Below are 16,387 nucleotides of genomic sequence, written 5' to 3' on the forward strand. Positions count from 1 at the left end.
TGAAGAAAACAATGGGCTGGAAAATATAGAGTGACAGGAAAACAGTATTGGGAAAGGTTTTCCCACAATAAAGGAAATAGGAATTTTGGTCAAGGATAAAGAGTCGTCCTGTGAATTTTAAACCATAAGGACATGACTTTCTGCCATAAGGGTAGTGTCATCTGCATATCTGAGGTTATTGATATTTCTCTCAGCAATCTTGATTCCAGCTTGTGCTTCTTCCAGCCCAGCGTTCCTCATGATGTACTCTGCATAGAAGTTAAATAAGCAAGGTGACAATATACAACCTTGACGTACACCTTTTCCTACTTGGAACCAGTCTGTTGTTCCATGTCCAGTTCTAACTGTTGATTCCTGACCTGCATACAGGTTTCTCAAGAGGCAGGTCAGGTGGTCTGGGATTCCCATCTCTTTCAGAATGTTCCACAGTTTATTGTGATCCACACAGTCAAAGGCTTTGGCATAGTCAATGAAGCAGAAATAGATGTTTTTCTGGAACTCTCTTGCTTTCTCCATGAACCAGAGGATGTTGGCAATTTGATCTCTGGTGCCTCTGCCTTTTCTAAAACCTGCTTGAACATCTGGGAGTTCACGGTTTACATACTGCTGAAGCCTGGCTTGGAGAATTTTGAGCATGACTTTACTAGCGTGTGAGATGAGTGCAATTGTGCGGGAGTTTGAGATATGCAGATGACACTACCCTTATGGCAGAAAGTGAAGAGGAACTCAAAAGCCTCTTGATGAAAGTGAAAGAGGAGAGTGAAAAGGTTGGCTTGAAGCTCAACATTCAGAAAACAAAGATCATGGCATCTGGTCCCATCACTTCATGGGAAAGAGATGGAAAAACAGTGGAAACAGTGTCAGACTTTATTTTTTTGGGCTCCAAAATCACTGCAGATGATGATTGCAGCCATGAAATTAAAAGACGCTTGCTCCTTGGAAGGAAAGTTATGACCAACCTTGATAGTATGTTAAAAAGCAGAGACATTACTTTGCCAACCAAGGTCCGTCCAGTCAAGGCAATGGTTTTTCCCTTGGTCATGTATGGATGTGAGAGTTGGACTGTGAAGAAAGCTGATCGCCAAAGAATCGATGCTTTTGAACTGTGGTGTTGGAGAAGACTCTTGAGAGTCCCTTATACTGCAAGGAGATCCAACCAGTCCATTCTAAAGGAGATCAATCCTGGATGTTCATTGGAGGGACTGATGCTAAAGCTGAAACTGCAATACTTTGGCCACCTCATGCGACGAGTTGACTCACTGGAAAAGACTCTGATGCTGGGAAATGTTGGGGGCGGGAGGAGAAGGGGACGACGGAGAATGAGATGGCAGGATGCCATCACAGACTCTGTGGACATGAGTTTGAGTGTACTCCGGGAGTTGGTGATGGACAGGGAGGCCTGGCGTGCTGTGATTCATGGGGTCGCGGAGAGTCGGACACGACTGAGCGACTGAACTGAACTGAACTGAACTGAAGGACATGACTTTTGCAATACTCATAATGATATCTTTTATTGGATATAATTACTTATTTTAATAATCTTGGAATCTTCCTGGAGCCTTTCAGTTCCAAAACTATATAGCATATATCATCTAATTTTGCCCCCTCCCTGTGACCCCCGGACTTTATTTTGGTTTCTTAGAGTTGTTAGGAGGGCCTTTTTTTTTTTTTTTTTTTGTCTTTCTCTGTTTCTGTTGTGGCTCTACATTAAGACTAAAATAAAAGTTGAAATTATGGAGATTTAGAAATTTAAATTCTGTTTCTGCAAAATCCATATTATAAAGGGATTCCACTGTGTTTTCTCAAGCATTCCATTAAGAGTATATTCACAGTTCTTCATCTCACTGAAGAATACATGTTTGCCTAAAATAATCACCAGCTATAGAAGCAGCTTCTCTTGTGGCTCAGACAGTAAAGAATCTGCCTACAATGCGGGAGACCCGGGTTCAATCCCTGGCATGGGAAGATCCCCTGGAGAAGGAAACAGCTACCCACTCCAGTATTCTGGCCTGGAGAATGCCATGGACCGTATACTCCTTGGCGTTGCAAATAGTCGGACACGACTGAGTGACTTTCACTTCATGAAAGCAGAGACTTTTAGTAACCATAAGATAAAACTTACAACTTGAGATTTTTTTTTCTATTGTAGTTTAAAAAAAACCTATTCCAAGTCCTTGTGTCACATTCTAAAACTTCAGATTTCAGACATTTTCAATTACTGTGATTTAAGTATTCATCTTACAGCCCCGTATCAGTGTAAGCTATTGGAGTTCAGGAAACAATTGTGCATCTCCTGGAGCATGTAGCATAGGACTCGAGTGTAAGAACCATGTTAATAGTTTTTGAATGTGACTAAATGAAGAGACAAATGGTATCCTATATAATGTTACAGGTAACATAGTTCAGTTGAGTTATGTTGAGGAAGGAGGTCCTGCATAACAAGGAAATAAAGAAGAAACACGTGAAAAGTATAGGGTTGCATTATTTTTTTCAGTGTCCACCAATTGTGAGATGAGAATTTTAGGTTAAAATATTTGACCTTTTTAGCCCCATCTTGTGTTCCATTAAATGTTTCTTTTCAAGACATATGTCCTCCTCAGAATTTTGATTACCAGTTCTTTTCCCAGTGAATAGTTAAAAATATTTGTTAATCAATTTTTCTCTCTCTCAAGTAATACTTTACAACATTCAGGTACTGACTGATGACCATATGGGTCCAATCGAATGGCATTGTTTATAGTGGCAAAATTCAATTCTAATGCAGTAGTGTTTATAAACAAAAACTTTCAGAGTAATACAGATCGGTATACAAGGGCTATATTATGAACCAAAGCCTCTGTCTTAAATATGTTTTATGTAAATGTATGTTGATATTTTCATAAAACTTGAAGAACATTATAGATGCATAATTTATATATTAATAAAAGCATATAAAATATACTCCCTCCCCCAAATCTTCCCAGCATCAGAGTCTTTTCCAGTGAGTCAACTCGTCGCATGAGGTGGCCAAAGTATTGGGGTTTCAGCTTTAGCATCAGTCCTTCCAGTGAACACCCAGGATTGATCTCCTTTAGAATGGACTGGTTGGATCTCCTTGCAGTATAAGGGACTCTCAAAAGTCTTCTCCAGCACCACAGTTCAAAAGCATCGATTCTTTGGCGATCAGCTTTCTTCACAGTCCAACTCTCACATCCGTACATGACCACGGGAAAAACCATAGCCTTGACTAGAGGGACCTTGGTTGGCAAAGTAATGTCTCTGCTTTTTAAGATACTATCAAGGTTGGTCATAACTTTCCTTCCAAGGAGCAAGCGTCTTTTAATTTCATGGCTGCAATCAGCATCTGCAGTGATTTTGGAGCCCAAAAACATAAAGTCTGACACTGTTTCCACTGTTTTTCCATCTCTTTCCCATGAAGTGATGGGACCAGATGCCATGATCTTTGTTTTCTGAATGTTGAGTTTCAAGCCAACCTTTTCACTCTCCTCTTTCACTTTCATCAAGAGGCTTTTGAGTTCCTCTTCACTTTCTGCCATAAGGGTACTGTCATCTGCATATCTGAGGTTATTGATATTTCTCCCGGCAATCTTGATTCCAGCTTGTGCTTCTTCCAGCCCAGCGTTCCTCATGATGTACTCTGCATAGAAGTTAAATAAGCAAGGTGACAATATACAACCTTGACGTACACCTTTTCCTATTTGGAACCAGTCTGTTGTTCCATGTACAGTTCTGACTGTTGCTTCCTGACCTGCATACAGGTTTCTCAAGAGGCAAGTCAGGTGGTCTGGGATTCCCATCTCTTTCAGAATGTTCCACAGGTTATTGTGATCGACACAGTCGAAGGCTTTGGCATAGTCAATGAAGCAGAAATAGATGTTTTTCTGAAACTCTCTTGCTTTCTCCACGATCCAGCGGATGTTGGCAATTTGATTTCTGGTGCCTCTGCCTTTTCTAAAACCTGCTTGAACATCTGGGAGTTCACGGTTCACATACTGCTGAAGCCTTTAGCAATGTTTTAATAAGTACACACCATTTTGGATTGTTTAAGTAGCAAGGGGGCTTCCCTCGTGGCTCAGATAGTAAAGCATCTGCCTACAACGTATTAGAAGAAGGTTCGATCCCTGGGTCGGAAAGATCCCCTGGAAAAGGAAATGGCAACCCACTCCAGTACTCTTGCCTGGAAAATCCCATGGATGGAGGAGCTAGGCAGGCTACTGGGGTCGCAAAGAGTTGGACACGACTGAAGTGACTTAGCAGCAGCAGCAGCAGAACATAAGATGACTGAATGTAGGGGCTTGCTGGGTAGCTCAGCTGGTAGAGAATCTGCCTGCAATGCAGGAGACCCCGGTTCAACTCCTGGATTGGGAAATTTCCCTGGAGAAGGGATGGGGTACCCACTCCAGAATTGTTGGGCTTCCCTGGTGGCTCAGACAGTGAGGAATCCGCCTGCAGTGTGGGAGACCTGAGTTCGATCCCTGGGTTGGGAAGGCATGGGTTGAGGAGGGTGTGGCAACCCACTGAAGTCTTCTTGCTTGGAGAACCCCCATAGACAGAGGAGCCTGGTGGGCTACAGTCCTTGGGGTCGCAAAGAGTCAGACAGGACTTAGCACACACATAACTGGATGTAAGCAGGTAAAATGTATTGATGTATAACACTATCATAATATATAATTTGCATTAAAATTTAGGAATTGGTTCCTCTTTCTGATTAGTGTTAATTGATTTTGGCTCTTGGTCATAGAAAGTTTGTCTGTTCACCAGATATTAGACCTTAAAACAGAAAACCAAAAACCTTCATGTAAGGGCGGACCTCAGTGGCCATTTTGACCTCTTCTCCTTCCCCCCTTCCCTTTTTCCCACTGGCGGAAAAAACGCTGACTGTTTTGCTCTCTTTCCTCATTCCCTCCCCCATTGCTGGAGTGTCCTTGATATAGCGGTTCCTGGTAGAAATCAACCCTCTCCTAACCTCCCCCTCCTGTCCAGAAACAGCATTCTACCCAGAAACAGCAAAAACTATTTCACTGCATCAGCCCAACCTTGAGCAGAACGGGCAACCAACCCAGTCTTTCCACCCGGCTAAGTGACCTATGAAGGACCACCACTCCAAATCTTGCCTTATCCGGGTAAAATTTCGCTGTTTCTTCCTGTAAAGCTATATAAGGTGCCTCTTGCCTTTGTTCGGGCGTGGACTTCCTCGACCTCACTTGCTTGGGTCCGGGAACCCCGCCAGGGAGCTCCTTGCCACGAAAGCTTGTTAAATCACCTGTTTGGTGTCTGAGTTCTTTTATCTAACATCATTGGGCCGTTTTGACCTTACACTTAACAGACGTGCTCTAGGGACTCCCTATATACGGTCGAGTGAGGTGAACTATTTTTAAGGGAAGAAGCATTTATAACATTAAAAATCATGTAATTCATTTTCGGTAGATTTAACATGTATGAATTGTTTAATTCAATCAAACAGTTGCAAAATTGGGTTTGTGAATGAATGTTTTTCTCCTATTTTTGGGTAAGACAAGTTATTTTTCACTTCTTAGTTGTGATCTGGTGATTTGTGATTAGTTTCATATAAATTAAGAAGTTTAATGAAATTTTAATAAGTTTCTTATTTTTCTTTACCCATACTGGATTAGTTAAAAATTATATTATTTTGCACACATGTACCCTGCCAGAAAAGACACCTGAAAATCAAATCAACTCAATTAATTTTCCTCTCTTGCAGCGGCAAAAATTACCTCAAGAACCAGAAATAAATAAGGAATATTGTAGACAGGACAGATCTGTATGTTCAGGGCCTCCTTATGTGGAGAAGTATGAAAACATGTGGATCAAACAAGGCAAATTAGAATGGAAGGAGAAGTCAAAACCATCACAAATGCATTAAAGCAGAAGTTAGGTGAAATTTGTGAGAAATAGAAAATTATTATTTGTCCTAAGGAGGAGTCACTACATGATCACCATAAAGAAGGAACAAACAGAAAGGAAATACCTCCTTCATAACAAATAATATACCTGATTGTGGGGAGAAAGATGCATTTGGAGTATCTGTCTCTCTAGTATTCCAAGTATGTCCTGAACAAAAAGAACCCAGTCTTGAAAATGTTTTCTTCGTCGAATACACTGTGGGTCCCCGGGATACGCTTGTCAGTCACCTTCAAAGCTTCGTTTCAGTGAAAATAAAATAGACCTTGAAAGTGATAAACTAGATATTGAACATATGTTTATCAAAAATGAGGAGAGTTTTTATAATGATGTAGAAAATAAAAAATTAGGGGACCAGGTAGTTACATTTGAAGTGAAAGAAGACCAAGGGTTTGATATGACAATGTCAGACAATATGAGGCAAAATCCCACTAGTCGGAAGTTAGACATCGGAGAGACACATCAGTCTAATCTGTGGCTTGTCTACTCCGGTAAGATGAAACACTTAACTCAAATGAAACCTCACGGTACTCCTGCAGTCATTAAAAATACTGATAAGAAAAGCAAACCAATACAGGACTGGTTCCAGAAGCTACTGCATGGAGATAATTGCAGGGCTAGTGATGATGAAAGCGTGGAACCCGAATTAGAAGATGGGAATTCTTCTCCACCGAAGAGTCACAGAGCATCCAAAGTGTATCTCAGTGAAGAATTGCAGAAGATTATGCAGAGGTTTAAGAAGGCAATAGACATGGTGCAAGTAGTGTTGTTAGCTTCAGAAAAAGAGAACATTCTGCTTCCCAAAGAGGTAGAGGTTCATTTGCTCTTGCTTTGGTTTCTCCCTTTCAGGATGATCTGGTCCATTTCGATTTTCTACTTATGCATAAAGTAGGGTCATCTAAATAGTTACTTGTGTAGAAATAGATTATTTCTGCCATCCAAATAATAGGAATTCAGGAAACTGTTTTCATGGCTTTTGTCCTTCAATCAGTCTAATTCTGTCTCTGTCAGTCTTTCATATGGCCTGGGAAACTCATGTAGCTACACACCATGTAACATCCTGAGCCAGAATAAGCACCGAGGAAAATGTTTAAGGACAGTGATCAACTAGGGTTTTGCAGTGTTTTTTTTCTTTTTAACTTTGTTGGCTTAAATATAAGTTGCATTTCCACAGAATGGGAAGAAAGCAGAAACTGTGTGAAGGGACAGAAACACACATTTCCTCTAATCTCTTCATTGTGGTTGAATATGTGTGACCTTCTCTGCTTTCCTCAGTCCCTGGGCACTAAGATATCCAACATGGCCACTTCAGGATGTTTGTAATAAGCAGTACATGTGCTCCCACCTATGCTTTAATCACCACTCTCAGTTGTCTCTTTTGAGAGAGACCTCTTCAGTGTGTTGTTTACTAAAATGTAGTAAGTTTTGACATGTGTGATTTTGTCACATAGGTAGTATATGTGTGTGTGAGAGTTGGTCAGTCATCTCTGATTTTTTGCCACCCCATGGACTGTAGCTGGCCAAGCTTCCCTGTCCATGGATTTCTCCAGGCCAGAATATCATTGGAGAGGATAGCCATTCCCTTCTCCACGGGATCGTCCCAACCCAGTGATCGAAGCCAGGTCTCCTGCATTGAAAGCAGATTCTTTAACATCTGAGCCACCAGGGAAGCTCACATATAGTATCAATCCTCAGAAAAAAAGAAAAAAATCAAGTGATTATCTCCAAAAAAAAAACACGGACGTTTGAGATGCTGTGAGATATTTCTTTCTTCCAAGGTTTTTAAACTTGTTTGCTCTTTCGTGTAAGACAAAAAAAAAAGCAAGGAAATGTAGCTATTCTCCTTTAAAGAAAAAAGAGAATAAACCCTACCCCCAGCTTACGAATTAAATTACTTTGGCAAAGTCACGCTTTTCACTTACCTGATTCATTTGAGGAATTCGTTTGGTAATTTTATCGGATTCAAGATTACAGAATTGTATCATCTCTTTTGGTGCCATAAAATGTTAGGGAATGCCACTTTGGGGGCTTTGAACAAATCATTTAACCTTTATTTTAAAGCTGTTATTGGTAAATAGTGGGGCAAAGGTAGATAGTTATTTCTATACCCTCTAGCTATAAAATTTGATGGGTATTGAATGTGGAGTTGGGAAGCATTACTTATATTCCAGAATTCCACACTAACTAAGACCTCCTCAGTTTCATTCTGCTCCTTGTGTTTTGGTAAGCTTTGGTTCGTATATCTCAGTGAACACCATCAGGTTATTGCTATCACCTGGATCCCAGTGAAAAAAGAATTGGAAAAGGCGGTGGGGAAAGAATAGCTTTAGTGCAGAAAGAAGAAAGATTGCTTTCTGTCTCTGAGGCACTAAGGTGTCACATCCTCTACATCTGACTGTTTCATGGAAAATCCAGGTGGTAAAGACCGAAGAGGGCAGATGTTGTGTGTGTTTGTGTCTCTATCTCTGCCAGTCAGATGGGGAAGACTGGATGTGAATAATTGTATCTTATTAAGAAGGCCTTTCTTGAAATTTTGGGAATTTTGTTTCTTTCCCTCAAACAGAAGCACGTTTTACAAAAATTTCAGTGACTTGTAAGTGATAAAATTAATGTAAGCACAAAAATATCTTTATCACTTAACATCAGGGCAAATGCTGAGTCAAATAATAAATTGAAAACAGAGTCTTTAGAATTAAGTCATAGCAATTGTTCTTAGTGTCAAACTTTCATTAAAGGTTGAAGAAGAAAAGAAGCACAGAAGTAGTGAAGTGGAAGCATCAGACAACGTGTGCCATGCTGCTGCACAGAGTCGATGGATTCAGCAGAAAAAGAGTGGAGGAAACCACAAGCTGGAGTTTCCTGCCATGCAGATTGAAGGTTCTGATAGGGAAGCCTCTATCAATATGCAACAGTAGGTCATTTGTTATTTTCCTGTAAAATCAAATCTAACTTGAGCTAATGCTTGTGATTGACGAATTTTATATTTTACGAGAGAGATGGTTATTTTGAATCCTCTCATTCTTTAGCCTTAATACTAGTTACTTTGTTAACATACCACCATGTTACAGTAGTAGAGTATTCTGGATTTGACTGCATACTTGCCTTAAACAGTGTGTTGTATGTTTAAATTTATTTCGTGTCACTAATGAACAACCTTTCATTTCAGTTTGGGGACTTCTTTCAGCGTTTCTTATGAGGCAGGACTAGTGGTGATGAGCTCCCTCAGGTTTGGTTTGTCTTGAAAATTTTAATTTCTCCTTCATCTGAAAGACAGCTTTTCTGGACAGAGCACACTTGGTTGGCAGTTTTCTCCTAGCACTTTGAGTGTGTCCATGGATGGAGGCCAAACTGTTGTTGGTGGCAAGAGAACTGACGAGGCACCTGCCTTTCATCCTTGATGCTGACATCACCCATGTGGGTGTTTTACAAGTAAACTGCCCCCAGCCTCGCTAAATTTGATTTCCTCTTTCATGGTGGATGTGCCACTTGTCATTCTAAAAACCATCTAAATTGTTACTTTTCTCTTTGAGGGTTTTTTTTTTTTTTCTTATTTATTTGGTTGCGCTGCGTCTTTGCAGCTGTGGTGCTTGGGCTTCTCATTGTGGTGGCTTCTCTTGATGCTGAGCATGGGCTCTAGGGTGCTGGCTTCAGTGGTTGTGGAGCACAGGATTCATTGCTCCACGGCATGTGCTATTTTCCCTGACCAGGGATCGAACCTGTGCCCCCTGCACTAGCAGGCAGATTCCTCAGCACTGGAGAACCAGGGAAATTCCGAAATTAAACATTACCGTATTTAAAAGCAAAACAAAAAATATAGTGTAAATCTTATTATGGCTCCTATGTCTAAGAATCATTGTGTTTAGCCAGTGGACTCCAGGTTTTCAGTGTCGCCCTTGAGGTTCTTCCCAGTGTCTTTCCAGATGCATCTCTCTACTTTCTTTCATGTGTTTTGTACTTTTCCTTCCAGGTTCCTAGGAAACAACCTAGATGTTGTGTGCCTGACCTGTGTGCTCACGTTCTAATCTCCCAGTGGAATGATTTCTCGCTTTTCTCTTCCTTTTGGCCTCCTCTCTTCACTTCGTCTGTGAATCCTTCCTTATTCCACTTATGACTTTCATATGTCAACTCTTACATATCATATTGTATCATAATTGTATATCTGGGTTTGGAGGAAGAATTTGTTTTCTTGCATATGGTTGGTGCTTCGTAACTGTTTTGTGAATTAATTAATGGCTTAAGATGGGTAAGAGTTGGAATTTTACAAGAATTGTTTTTTTATTCTTTATTAGTTGAATATTTGAAAACATTGGCTTTTTTGTGGATTTTTTAAAGTAGCGATCCTGGCGTGCCCAGGAAGGAAATAGAGGAAAAGAACAATGGCAAATGGACACAAGAAGAATGTGTGATTGCACCAATATTTGGAAAGACCGATTCACTGACTGGTGGTCTGCTGCATGTGAATGATGACAGCATTTCAAGGAAAGTGGATCGAGAGGATGGCAGGTAACACGGACAGATTCTTTATTTCTAGGGGAAGAAATATTAGCACTGAATACTTCTTCTGGAAATAGAGCAGCATAATATAGTATACAGGCCAAGAGAAGAGAATCCTCAACTCTACTGGATGAACACCACAGAATGGTTACGGAGAGGACCCGTGCCTTTGGCCGGAAGTCGTTTCAGTAAATAGTCCACTTGGAAGCTGGACTGTAGTGAATACACGTAAACAGCTCCGTAGGGAATATTTACTGGGGCAGGCAATGAAGAACTGGATGGTAATTGAAGAGGAATGTGGAGTTCAAAGGAGTTTCTTGTTTTATATTAAGAGGGGAGCTGGTAGAGTGTGTATGCTGTTGGAAATGAGCCAGCGGAGGAAGTGTTTATTGAGTTTAATCTTGTTTGCATTTCTAATATTAGAAAGCCTATTGATTGTATGACATTATCTTTAAACTATGACAATAAATTAACTGTACATTTTTATTATTGTACATGCTTTATTATCTACATATGTACTTCTGTAGCTATGTAGTTTTGGGGAAGGGCTAGTTCATTGGCTATGAAGCATAATATTCTTATGTAAATGAATATGTAGATGATTACTTAAGTTAATTCTACCATACATAGATTTTCTAAAATTATATATCATGAATTTACAGATATTTAGGTTATACTGAATAGGATTTAATCATTCCTTGATGATTCTATTTGATAGTATCATCGAGGGTAGCTCTGATTTTGTAAGTACTGTGAAACATCACATCATGTTAACTTCATTCAAAAGGGGAGGATTTTGTTTATTTTCAGTAAAAACAATTAACAATCTTGTACGCTTTATTACTTCGGATGATAAAGATCTAAATGAGAAAAACCATGCTTCCTGTACTGAAAGTGTCGTTAACACATACTGTGTGCTCCACAAGTGTATGTCGGAAGCGTAAATAAGCAGCAGAATACTTGAATGAATGTGTATTGATGAATTTCTTTAGAAAAAGCAAATCTTTATTGAAAGTCGATTTCCAATATTGCCTACATCTAAAGTCTTTTTGTTTTGTTAGAAATATGTTTTTAGATTCAGAATTATCATTTGTACTTATAGCTAGACATGAGATGATAATGTAGATTCATGTTGTATCAAATTACTTAAAAAGACTTGACGCAGAGGGAGGATAGGGGGAGGAGGGAGGTGGGAGAGGGGTTCAAGAAGGGGAACACATGTACACCCGGGGCGGATTCATATCAGTGTAAGGCTAAACCAATATAATATTGTAAAGTAATTAGCCTCCAAAAGAAAAAAGAAAAAAATAGTTCAAGGTCAAGCCAATTAAATAAATAAATAAAAAGAATTTTCAGTATCACTTTCTCAGCATATTTTGGAACAGCAGCATTCTGGCCAGATTTCCTGGGTTTGAATTCTGGGGTCTTGGTGAACTGCTGTGTGGTCTTGGGCAAGTGCCTCAGCCTTTCTTTGCTCCATTTCTTCCTAGCTAAAAGATCTAATATACTACCTATCTCCCAAAATGATCGTGAGGCCTAAAATGCCTTTATGGCATGGCAAATGCTTGTAATAATGCATAGCCATTGCATAAAAAGCCCTCAAGAAGCTAATAATATCGTGATAAAAAATGGGTTTCTTTCTTATAAGGACTTAGGGAATACTTCCGAGATAGGATTTATTTCCATAAAAGTTAGTTTTTATTAAAAATGACAACGGCAAAACCCCCTGTTATACTGCTTCTATCACATAACACGAGTAATGTTAGGATTTTCCTTTTTCTTTGATCTAAATTTAATATTTTATTACTATTACAGATATATTTTCTTTTTCCTTTAATGCTACTCTTTTTTATTATTTCATCCTTTTATAGAAATTACTTATGAATGCAAGGATGTTATATAAAACACAAACGTTTAGTTATTGCTTATGTTTTTGAGTTATTAAATTTTAGCCTGAAAAGAATCATTTGTGTTTTTTTAGGCCTGCAAGGAAAACTGCATATGAAAAGAAGAAGGTATAGTAAAATGAAAAAAATTAACTTTAACATATATTATTCTCTAAAAAATACTTCGTAAAAGGAATAGTGGCAAAATAGAAAATCTTCCTTTGTTGAAGAGACATTTACTCTGAAAACATAATTTAGAAACTCTGTTGATGAAGTTATCCTTTTGATAAAAACCTGTTCTTTTAAGAAGTCTCTGCTTTTGCTTTGAGAAAGGGATTTATCACCTTTGTACACTGGGTGTATTTTATACATATTTTAAGGACATTGTGAAACAGTATTGTTCATGTGTAGGTCAAAGAACAAAGTGATCACCTGAATTCCCTTGATGATTTAACTCAGTCATCTGAAACTGCTTCCGAGGATGGCGACATGCTTTCCTCTAAAAATTCCCCGTTGCCATCTGGCAGGTGCCTGAGCGTCGTGGACCCCTCCCTCTGTGCCCGTCAGCCCTCCAGTCCACCTGCCCCGTGAACAGCTCAGAGCTGGCTCCAGCTTTCCCAGCTGAGTTCTCCCTCACAGTAGAGTCCTCCAGGCCGGGTGTGGTTAACTGGCATCCTCGAGAGGTGCAGGAATGCTCCCCGTGGATTTTTTCCAGCAGTTGGTAGAAGCCAGACACTCTTGAAGTTGATTGTCCTTCATTCTGCAGAGTTCTCGAGTGGCATCTCAGAGCAGAGGAATTCACTGCCCCAACCGATGTCCCTCTCAAACACGGTCTGGGTCCCATCCCCGAGGTCCTGGCCGCAGATCTGCCACAACGAAAAGCTCTCGGGAAGAATGGGAAAGTAGTTATGTTGAGGAAGGAGGTCCTGCATAACAAGGACATAAAGAAGAAATGCGTGAAAAGTAAAGGGTTACAGTATTTTTGTCAGTGTCCACCAAATGTGAGATGAGAATTTTAGGGTAAAATTTTTGACCTTTTTAGCTCCATCTTGTGTTTCATTAAATGATTCTTTTCAAGCCATATGTCCTCCTCAGAATTTTGATTACCAATTCTTTTCCCAGTGAATAGTTAGGAATATTTGTTAATCAATTTTTCTCTCTCTCAAGTAATACTTTACAACATTCAGGTACTGACTGATGACCATGTGGGACTAATCGAGTACGTTGTTTATAGTGGCAAAACTCAACTCTGATGTGGTAGTGTTTATAAACAAAAAGTTTCAGAGTAAAACAGATCGGTGTACTAGGGCTATATTATGAACCAAAAACTTGAAGAACATTATAGATGCATAATCTATATATTAATAAAAACATATAAAATAGAGGCTTTGTTCATAGTATAGCCTTAGGAAACCTGATATATTACTGATCTGTTGTGTATGGATTTTAAATGTATGTGTTCTTCAACAAACCTTGTTATACTTTTTTTTTTTTCCTTAAGTTTGTACTTGACTAGGAATGTCTCTCTGTTTCTTTTCCCTCCTCCACTTTTTTTTTTAACTGGAACCTCATTTTTCCTTGCAGAATCCTTTTCTTCAGGGTCTGTTCTTTCTGTCCATCTCTCTCTGCGTCTATTGTGCACATGTTTGATTACGGCGTTCTGTTTAGTGTTTGTGGCTTTCATTTGTGATCATTTCCCTACAGGTTTACTCTTGTTTTTTTTTTCCCTTTTTCTTCGAAGGAGCGGAATGGAAACAATCATTTGTCGTTAGTTGTTTAACAAACAGAATAGAAGCAGCATATCCTGTTTGCGCTTGTAACCTATCTAAATAAGGTTCTACTGAAATCTAAACTTTCATATTTGCTTTCCCAAGTGATAATTCATGCATGTAGAATTCATGCAAGCAAATTTCAATATATAGCAATTAATTTAAATGCCTTAGTGTTTCAATAGTACTCTAAACTACGCCCAGAGATAATTCTTTTTTCTAGAACAGTTTGGCAGAGCAAATAATCTAGTGGGTGTCATGGTATTTGTCCAGCAGTCAGTTAGGGGTAAGGAGAGGAACATCCGGGGCTTCTGATGTCATCTGTCACAGTGCTTACCCCATGAGAAGGACAGTCAGTGGCAGAACTGGGGTTTGAATCCACATCTGAATGACTGCAGAGCCTGTACTCTTTGTGTTCGATCAGAGAGGAATGGGGGAGGTTATAATTCTTTTATCCGAGTTGATACTTGTCATTCTTCAAGCTCTTATTTTCTTCTCCAGCATGTCCCGAAATCAAACTTAGCAAGGCTAACGGAGGCTTTGCAGCAATTCAAGAGAAACAGTAAGTTATTTGAAGACTGTCCTCCTGGTGTTCTTCCCTGATTTGAAACGGCCCAGGTTCTCATGAACTTTCTGCTTTCACTGTATTAGAATGTGGCATTGTGAGGCCAGGGAGTACCGCCTTCTCTGAGGACAAGAATTCTGATCGTGAAATTGGAGACGTGGTTGAAACCTTTCCCAAAACATCACCTGGAGTCCAGGGCTTCTCCCATCCTGCCTTCCCAAGGCCTGAGCCTCTTCCAGAACCACTCAGGACTCCCGCAGGCCTTGGTCTAGCAAAGGTTAGTTGTTTTGTTTTTAACTCTGTTTCCCCTGTACTTTCTCACACACCATTCCCTGGATGCTTATGATGACAAAACGGATCCCACCGCGGAAATGGAAGACTTCAAAGTCATGATACAAAATGATGTGATAAGAGCAATATATCTGCATGATTCAGATTTATAAATGTTGGCATACTAAGTATGCCATTATGAAAGAAACAAATTACAAAGCAATTAGGAAAAACAGCTAGATGAATATGAAGCTGGGAGGGCGATGAAGGGGAAGAATTCATTTAAGAAAGATAAGATGAATAGGAGATGGAATGAAGGTCAAGATGAAACAGATTATTTTAGAAACACAACCGAAATAGTGGGGGTAAGTCGGATGAGGTACTCTATGTTATAAATATGAGATGAATTATTTCCAATTCCACTTAGGAGAAAGTGAGGTTGTGAAAACTCAGTACTTATACTCTTCTGAATGGCATATAGCTGATTTTTGTGAAGAACTGAAAGAACGTTTGCTCCTTAGCTGTTTTGGTGGTTGTCTTTGAGGTTGACGGTTGTCTTTGTTTTTTTCTTTCATTGAAGTGTAGTCATTTACAATACTGTGTTAGTTTCAGGTGTATAGCAGTGTGACTTGGTTACGCTTGTATATGTATATATCTATATTGAATATGGTTCCCTCTGGAAGTTCATTTCAATTTGAAGTGAGTTCTCTTTTTAAAAGAATTCTCACTTTGAAACTAATGAAGCGATGTCTTCTATTTAATCTAGCAAAACTTTAATTCATACGCAGTTCTAGATGAGCTCTGTTTTAGGCCTTAGCAGATAAATTAAGAAGTTGTGGCCCTTCTGTTTCTTGTGGTTACTAACTTAGTGTTTGATACATACTTAATGTACTTAACTAATTTATCTTCCGGTTTGGTATAATCTTGGTGGAGGTTTTGGATCTTTTTGAAAATAAAGGGGAAATAAATAAGCATTTTATCTTGTCTTTTATTGAAATTTTAATTTATAATTATATACATGAGATTCTTAAACTCTCTTCATGACATGAGACAATTTAAGCTGCAACAGTCTTAAAGAAAAGATGTCGAACTTCCCCCCACGCCCCTCCCCCCGAGAGATTCTGATTTATCTTTTCCTAATATCTGCAAGTCATGGGCAATTACACCCATTAAATGAATGAAATCACAATTCATGATTTTTTTCTTATGTAGACTACTTGTTATAAAATCATAAGGAAAGAAGCATTACCAACAGGCTTTATAAAATTATCTCAGAAAGATAATGCTTTACTTTTTAAAATATCTCTAGTAATATGTATATTCCATTTTAAGAATTTTATTACAGAATAAAATTTAAAGAAGTTTATTTTTAAGAAGTAATTTTTTAAGTTAAGAAGTTATTTTTAAGTTAGGTTTCAGTTTTAAGAAACTTTATTAGCTTCCGTATTTATAGGTGTTAAATTAGCATGTCAGTTCTTTGT

General features: G+C 39.0%; 1 protein-coding gene across 32 annotated transcripts in view; it reads left to right on the top strand.

Annotated features, from left to right (window-relative positions):
* The window catches only part of LOC129545947 (ankyrin repeat domain-containing protein 26-like), a 111,850-nt gene that overhangs the window by 62,826 nt on the left and 32,637 nt on the right, over nt 1–16,387 (top strand). For 31 of the 32 annotated variants that reach the window (XM_088840152.1, XM_088840149.1, XM_088840150.1 and 28 more), the window contains 5 exons: nt 8,658–8,833; nt 10,255–10,425; nt 12,398–12,431; nt 14,573–14,633; nt 14,723–14,913. In XM_088840152.1, coding sequence (XP_088696278.1) covers nt 8,658–8,833; nt 10,255–10,425; nt 12,398–12,431; nt 14,573–14,633; nt 14,723–14,913 — 633 coding nt within the window. The remainder of the gene's footprint in view (nt 1–8,657; nt 8,834–10,254; nt 10,426–12,397; nt 12,432–14,572; nt 14,634–14,722; nt 14,914–16,387) is intronic. The other variant, XM_088840164.1, reaches the window with a different exon arrangement.

Source organism: Moschus berezovskii, chromosome 9 (genome assembly GCF_049115385.1).
Source record: "Moschus berezovskii isolate FMDL1 chromosome 9, NW_MosBer_1.0, whole genome shotgun sequence".
NCBI classification, from domain to species: domain Eukaryota; kingdom Metazoa; phylum Chordata; class Mammalia; order Artiodactyla; family Moschidae; genus Moschus; species Moschus berezovskii.